The 7,500-nt window shown below is 51.9% G+C and overlaps 2 protein-coding genes across 2 annotated transcripts in view; one reads left to right on the top strand and one right to left on the bottom strand.

Moving 5' to 3' along the window:
- The window catches only part of LOC147219445 (uncharacterized), a 5,067-nt gene extending 306 nt beyond the window's left edge, over window positions 1-4,761 (bottom strand). The window contains exons 1-3 of the mRNA XM_086172202.1: window positions 4,627-4,761; window positions 3,837-3,931; window positions 1-3,219 (exon numbers count right to left, since the gene is read on the bottom strand). The exon at window positions 1-3,219 is cut by the window's left edge and continues 306 nt beyond it. Coding sequence (XP_086028328.1) covers window positions 1,023-3,179 — 2,157 coding nt within the window. The 5' untranslated portion in view covers window positions 3,180-3,219; window positions 3,837-3,931; window positions 4,627-4,761 and the 3' untranslated portion in view covers window positions 1-1,022. The remainder of the gene's footprint in view (window positions 3,220-3,836; window positions 3,932-4,626) is intronic.
- The window catches only part of LOC147219444 (uncharacterized), an 18,270-nt gene continuing 11,161 nt past the window's right edge, over window positions 392-7,500 (top strand). The window contains exon 1 of the mRNA XM_086172180.1: window positions 392-486. The gene's annotated coding sequence lies outside the window, so the exon portion shown is untranslated. The remainder of the gene's footprint in view (window positions 487-7,500) is intronic.

Below are 7,500 nucleotides of genomic sequence, written 5' to 3'. Positions count from 1 at the left end.
CCTCCCGTCCTGGAGTCCAGAGGCTCACAGGTGGGTCTTCAGCTCGGCTTCAGGTGCTCAGCAGATCGGGTGCTGGCGTCAGAACATCCCTCTTATCTACAGTCTGTCTCCAGACACTCAGAGGACCAGAACCTCGGGAGTGGGACCTCACCGGGTCAGTTTGGTGGCTGAGGATGTGTGAGGTTTTGCTCCAAGTGAGGAGCAACACTTAAGGTGGACCTGCTCAGGTCAGAAGACGGGCCGCTGCATCTCGAACCGCCCGCAGCTTCTGGACTCCCTTTGTAGGCATCTTGGATGAAGGGACCGTAAGCCAATCAGGAGGACTATGACTTCTACGTCCTTAAGTGAGGAGGCAGGTCTGATCTTTGAGATGTTCCTAAGGTGGACGAAGACAACTCTGGTTTCACATGGAGGTCTAAACGTGACTCCGGTCCAGCGGCGTTCATTGGCACGTAGAGCGGCACATCATCTGCATAGCACTGAAAGGTGATTTGAAGAGAGACCCAAATCTGCCACGTGAAAATACAATAGATACAACATGGTAGGAGGTTCCTGCACCATCATCTCTCCGTCACTTTGGAGTCCTTGGCCTGGAAAACCTTGAAGACACAGTTTTCTTTTTATCTTGTGGTTTCATCAAGAGTAGCAGGAAATGAAATTCGACTTCTGTAAAAAAAATATACACAATTGCAAAAGAAGGATAAAATGGTAAGTCAGACAGGAAGTGCCGGTCTGGACGGTGCAGAGTCTCTCGCCATTTGAGAGCAACGGGTCGCGGGCAAGACCAGCTTCCAGTCCTGTCACCTCCAAGATCATACAGTACCACCACCGGCATTTTAGGAATTTTCATTTGAAACCTTTGGTTGCAGATGATGAGCAGCAGGACTGAGGTCGGCATGGATTTGGGTTCTTCTCTGTCTGGAGGAAGAAAAAAAAAGCTGGAACTCTTGTACATCTCCAGTGATTCTGGTTAAAACTTTGGGATTCTCTCAAGAACGGTCCGTGAAAAACAGGCTCGGTCTTCATCGTGACGCAACTTCCTTGTCTTCTTCAGGGTTGGAGTCGCTGTCGCTGTCTCCGTTTGAGTCCAGAACACTTCCAGCTTCATCTTCAGACAGTTGCGTCTCCTCGGCATCTGGGTCCCCGTCACTTCCTGTCTCATCTTCAGAAAGTTGCGTCTCCTCGGCATCTGGGTCCCCGTCACTTCCTGCCTCATCTTCAGAAAGTTGCGTCTCCTCGGCATCTGGGTCCCCGTCACTTCCTGCCTCATCTTCAGAAAGTTGCGTCTCCTCGGCATCTGGGTCCCCGTCACTTCCTGCCTCATCTTCAGATACGTTCGTCTCACCAGTATCTTGGACAACATCGCTTCCTGCTCCACCCTGGCCAGAGGAGCTGGTTGTTACTTCAGATGATTGGGACAGCAGGAATTCCAGGGGTGACTTCTGCAGGAGGGTCTCGCCCCGGTCCACTCGGGCCATGTAGACTGCGGCCTCTCTCATGGCAAAGAGGGAACGGACCCGCTGTTCCCAGCCGTCCTTAGCCTCCGACTGCTCCGTCTGAATCAGCAGGTCGATGTACTCGGGTGTGGAGAGGGGGTTGGGCTTCAGGGCGATTTCTTTCAGCCTGTTCAAGCAGGTGGCCGCCCTCTCCATCAGAGCCACAACCTCCTCCTGCACCTGAGTGTACTCCTCCCCGACTTTCTCGATGTAGTCCTGGACGGAGGCCTTGGCCTTTTTTGCCTTAAAGAACCTCTCCTTCAGGTCCTCTGCAGTCTGCTTCTTCCGGACCTCTCTGTAGGTGAACTTGTACTTCATATTGAAGTGTAGCTTCCAATGGCACCGCTCTACCTTCCCGTTTTTCTTCACGCCTGGACACACTAAGCAGTATCCGTCTTTGCCCATCGCACAGCACTGCTCCTTGTCTTTGTCGTCAGCGTAAGCGCAGTTGTCGTGGCAGGTATATTGGCACTGTTGGCAGTTGGTGAGGAAGACTCCAGTTTGAGAAATATCTTCTTGGACGGGCTCTTTGACAGTGACGTAGAACTCGAATTTCTCATTCCTGCTGATCTCCGCCTCGTGGTCCTTTACGACCTTGGCTATCTGTCGGATCTCGTCCAGCTTGGCCAGGCCAAACTTCACACGCTTCTGAATGTTCTGGATGGAGTTCTCCAGCTGCTTCCTCTCCTGAAGAACGTCCTTTGTCAACATCAGGCTGCGGGCCTCTGTGAGGTTCAGACCGACGAAGAAGTCCTTCATGTTCATCACCCCCATCTTCCAAAACATCCTCCCAAAGTCGCTGTAGTCCTGGTCGGACGCCGTGTTGTCCGTGAACAGGGCGGAGTTGTTGAACTTGAAGTGTGCGGGCAGCCCGTTCTTCCCCTCCGTGTACGGGACGCCCGACTCTTTGATCGCCTCCAGAACCGGCGGGGGATGGGCGTCGGCGAAGGTCACCAGGACTCGGATGTTCTCGGCCACGTCTTTGCCGAAGATCGAGAGCACGGAATCGAACACGTACTTCTGCGACGGTGTGAGTCGCGCTAAAGCCGCCTGAGCCACGAAGCAGATGGCGTGCAGCTCGGTGATGCCGTTCGGCGACCTGAAGAAGTTGTCGAGGAACCCCGTGATCTCCCGGTCGCGTTCGATGCCCTGGGTGTCGCCGTAGCCCGGCGTGTCGATGATCGTCAGCGAGTAGCTGACGGCGAAGCCGGGGAGGTGGTTGAGGACGTAGGCCGTCACATCGGCCGTCTGGCTCTTTGTCTGCGAGGAAGGGGGCTCGCAGATCAGCTTGAACCGGAAGGGATCGTTCCACTCCACGCCCATCAGGTAGTTGAACATCCCGTTGATGAGGGTGCTCTTTCCGGCTCCGGTGGCTCCCAGGACCATGATGGTGCGGCTCTCCCCGACGGTCTCCCTGCCGAAAACGTAACGCTTGCAGCCGGGAATGCTGGTGGCGCCCCCTGTTAGGGGGGGGCAGTAAATGGAAGGGGTTTCCTGGCTTCCTGTTATCCGTTTGCTCTTCTCTTTCATGACCAGAGCGAGGCGCTTTGGGGGCGGGGGTGAGGGCGGGGGTGGGGGTGAGGGCGGGGGCACGGCGGCCTTCGCAGCGTCCGCTTCCCCCTTGGACTTGGATTTGAAATATCCAAAGGTGACAGAATGCATCAAGGTCTTGAACATGGCCATCTGAAGCCCGAAAGTCCGATCGGCCGCAGCCTCGGTCCTGCTGTGGAACATCAGACATCAGTCGAGAGGACAAAGGCAGCGCCAGATAGCAGACGTGAGATAAGACGGTGCCGGTCCCCCTCTGGACGGGTCGTAGGAGGAGGTCTTAGCAGTACCCTGAGTACCCTGAGTACCCTGAGTACCCTGAGTACTCTGAGTACCCTGAGTACTCTGAGTGCCCTGAGTACCCTGAGTACCCTGAGTACTCTGAGCCTCTGGTATGGAGTCGTACAACCAAGCGGAGATACCTGTGTTTTGAGGTCGGATCTGATTTCCAATGTAAGCCTGAAGTTAAATCTCGACAGAACTGCGTTTCCTGACGAGGAGCCGAACAAATGTCAACGTATCACAGCGAAGAGCGCAAATCTGTTCTCCGTCCGCTGAAACCGACGGAGGAGTTCTGCCTGATGTGAGGGATCTGGAGAAAGTTCTGGATTTCTTTCCGGCTTTCGGGTGTTTTGGGCCAAATCTGGAGCTTCGAGTTTGGAGAACGGACGCCGAAGCGGCGAGCGGCGGGTCGGACCTTCGGCGTCGGCGCCGCCTCCTCCTCCTCACCTCCGTCCATCGGCTCCCGGCCCGATCGCCCCGTTTGTGGAGAAGAAACCAAAAGGAGCTCACCGAGATGAAGACGGAGGTCGAAGGTCGCGAGGTCGGCGTCCCCTGGTGTCTTCTGACGGAGGCCGAAGAACCTGGAGACGCTTCTGGTGCAGGACCTTCAAGACCCAGGAGTCAGACGGGAACCTTCTGAACATCTCACGGACGTCCACCAAACACACACCCTCTGTGTGTGTGTGTGTGTGTGTGTGTGTGTGTGTGTGTGTGTGTGTGTGTGTGTGTGTGTGTGTGTGTGTGTGTGTGTGTGCATGCGTGTATGTGCATGCGTGTGTGTGTATGTGAGTGTGTGTATGTGTGTGTGTGTGAGAGTGTGTGTTCGTATGAGTGTGTGAGACTGTCTGTGTCTGAGAGTGTGTGTGTCTGTGTGCATGTGTGTGTATGTGAGGGTGTGTATTTGTGTGTGTGTGAGAGTGTGTGTGTGTGTGTATGTGAGGGTGTGTATGTGTGTGTGTGTGAGAGTGTGTGTGTGTGTTCGTATGAGTGTGTGTGAGACTGTGTGTGTCTGAGAGTGTGTGTGTGTGTGTGTGTCTGAGAGTGTGTGTGTGTGTGTGTGTGTGTGTTTATGAGAGTGTGTGCATGCGTGTATGTGTGTGATAGAGTGTGTGCATGCGTGTGTGAGTGTGTGTGTTTGTGTGTGTGTGTACGTGTGTATCTATGCATCTGTGTGTGTGTTTGTGAGTGTGAGACTGTGTGTGAGTGTGATCTGTGTGTTCATATGAGTGTGTGTGTGTGAGTGTGTGTGTGAGTGTGATGTGTGTGTGTGCATGTGTGTGTGTGTGTGTGTGACAGGTACCTGTGAGTGTGTACGGTATTCTTCCGGATGTACCGAGCGTCCACTCTCTGGTCCCGCGTGGGTTCCGGTGCTTCACGGACGAGTCGGTCGACGTTTGATCAGCTGCCGCGCGCGACGTTCCCGGGCGCTCGTCCTCTGCGGTCTGTGGCGGGAGGAGCAGGCGCGAGCCTTATAACCGCGGGACGCGCCTGCGCGCACGAACGCGCGCGGATCCATACTTTCACTTTCGATTTCCGGGAAATGTCGGACTGATGGGAAACGCACGAGTCCAACGTTTGAGCCTCTTATATCTTCACTTATAGAGATATTTAGACATAAAATACATTTATAGAGACATTTATACATAAAATACATTTATAGAGAGACATTTATACATAAAATACATTTATATCGAAACAATTATACATAGAATACACTTATATAGAGACAATGATCCATCTAAAATGTTCTGGTCTGTTTTTGTGTCTCCCGCCGCAGGGCCGGCCGGACCTCAGTGTCCCGGCGTCTTCACATTTCCTTCGGGGGAAAAACGTCACAATGGCCAGGAACTGATCCAGCAAAGAAAGGTTTATTTAAAGTCAAGAATCCACCTCCCAGACATCCCGGCCAGAATGAAGGTGGCCCCGGCAGGACGGTCCACCCTCTCTGGACACGAGGAGGTCGTGGCCCCGAGCCGAAGGGCCGCGGCCATTTTATACCATGGCCTCGACGGTCGGGGTTACTTCCTAATAAGGACTTGCTGTACACACTCTCAGGAGTGAGCAACTTGGGGTGCCGGGCTGAGTTTCGGGGCGCGTGATGGGTTACGCTCGGGGGGTGTCGGTGGAAAAAGTTTGGCCTTCCTTTGTCGTCAAAGGGTACGATGACTTGTATGCTCGGTTGGACAGTAAGGAGGGTGAGAATGATCTATACAGGTTGGCGAAACAGAGAGATAAAGATGGAAAGGATGTACAACAGGTCCGGGTGATAAAGGACAGAGAGGGAAATGTATTGACAGATGCTAGAAGAGTGACGGGAAGATGGAAAGAGTACTTTGAAGAGCTGATGAATGTGGAAAATGAAAGAGAGGCAAGGGTAGAAGAGGGGACCATTGTAGACCACAAAGTAGCACAAATTAGTAAAAGTGAAGTGAGGAAGGCATTGAAGAGGATGAAGAGTGGAAAAGCAGTTGCTCCTGATGATATACCTGTGGAGGTTTAAGTCAAGTCCAAGTAGGTAAGGAGACTTGGTGGTGGAATGAGGACGTGCAGGAGTAGATACAGGGAAAGTGGAGGCCTGAAGAGAACAGACAGGAGTTCAGGGAGAAACAACGTAAGGTAATGATAGAGGTAGCAAAGGCAAAACAAAGGGGGTACGATGACTTGTATGCTCGGTTGGACAGTAAGGAGGGTGAGAATGATCTATACAGGTTGGCGAAACAGAGAGATAAAGATGGAAAGGATGTACAACAGGTCCGGGTGATAAAGGACAGAGAGGGGAATGTATTGACAGATGCTAGAAGAGTGATGGGAAGATGGGAAGAGTACTTTGATGAGCTGATGAATGTGGAAAATGAAAGAGAGGCAAGGGTAGAAGAGGTGACTATTGTAGACCACAAAGTAGCAGAGATTAGGAAAAGTGAAGTGAGGAAGGCATTGAAGAGGATGAAGAGTGGAAAAGCAGTTGGTCCTGATGATATACCTGTGGAGGTGTGGAAGTGTCTAGGAGAGGCAGCGGTAGATTTTCTGACTAGATTATTCAACAGTATCTTAGAGAGTGAGAAGATGCCTGAAGAATGGAGACGAACTGCGATGATGCCTATTTTAAGAATGAATGGGATATGCAGAATTGCGGCAACCATAGAGGGATAAAGTTGATGAGCCATACAATGAAGTTATGGGAAAGAGTAGTAGAAACTAGACTGAGAGCAGGAGTCAGCATTTGTGAACAGCAGTATGGCTTCATGCCTAGGAAGAGTACTACAGATGCAGTATTTGCATTGAGAATGCAAATAGAAAAGTACAGAGAAGGCCAGAGGGAGCTGCATTGCGTTTTTGTAGACCAAGAAAAAGCATATGACAGGGTGCCAAGAGAGGAGCTCTGGTATTGTATGAGGAAGTCTGGAGTGGCAGAGAAGTATGTTAGACTGGTGCAGGACATGTATGCTAGCTGTGAGACACTGGTACGGTGTGCTGTAGGGGTAACAGAGAAGTTCAAGGTGGAGGTTTGCAGATAACATTGTGATCTGTAGTGAGAGCAAAAAGCAGGTAGAGAATAATCTAGAGAGGTGGAGGTATGCTCTGGAAAGGAGAGGAATGAAAGTTAGTCGCAGCAAGACAGAATAAATGTGTGTGAATGGAGATCAAGAAGGTGGGGGATTTCAGGTACTTAGGGTCAAAAGTCCAGAGCAGCAGCAAGTCTGGAAAAGAGGTGAAGAGACGGGTTCAAGCAGGTTGGAATGGGTGGAGAAAAGTGTCAGGGGTAGGAAGAGATGGAAGATCATCAGCCAGGAGAGGAAAGGCGGACAAGACAGTGGTGAGATGATCTACAAACACTGACAACGACCAAAAGACAGCAGGCAGAGCTGGAGGTTGCAGAGATGGAGTTGTTGAGGTTCTCTTTGGGAGTGACCAGGATGGAGAGGATCAGGAATGAGTCCATCAGAGGGACGGCTCATGTTAGATGTTTTGGAGAGAAGGTCAGAGATGGTTGGGTCATGGACAGAAGAGGGAGAGTCAATATATTGGTAGACGGATGCTGGAATTGGAGGTCTAGATGAAGACCAGAGAGAAGATGGATGGACGTCGTGAGAGAGGATATGAAGGTAGTTGGTGTGAGAGAGGAGGATCCAGAGAATAGGGTTAGATGGAGAAGGTGGATTGGCTGTGGAGGCCC

Source organism: Fistularia commersonii, chromosome 25, assembly GCF_037954325.1.
Source record: "Fistularia commersonii isolate RoL2024-O1a breed Wild chromosome 25, RoL_Fcom_v1.0, whole genome shotgun sequence".
NCBI classification, from domain to species: domain Eukaryota; kingdom Metazoa; phylum Chordata; class Actinopteri; order Syngnathiformes; family Fistulariidae; genus Fistularia; species Fistularia commersonii.
Note: the sequence above shows the minus strand (reverse complement) of the source record. Positions and strands in the feature narration are given on the sequence as shown.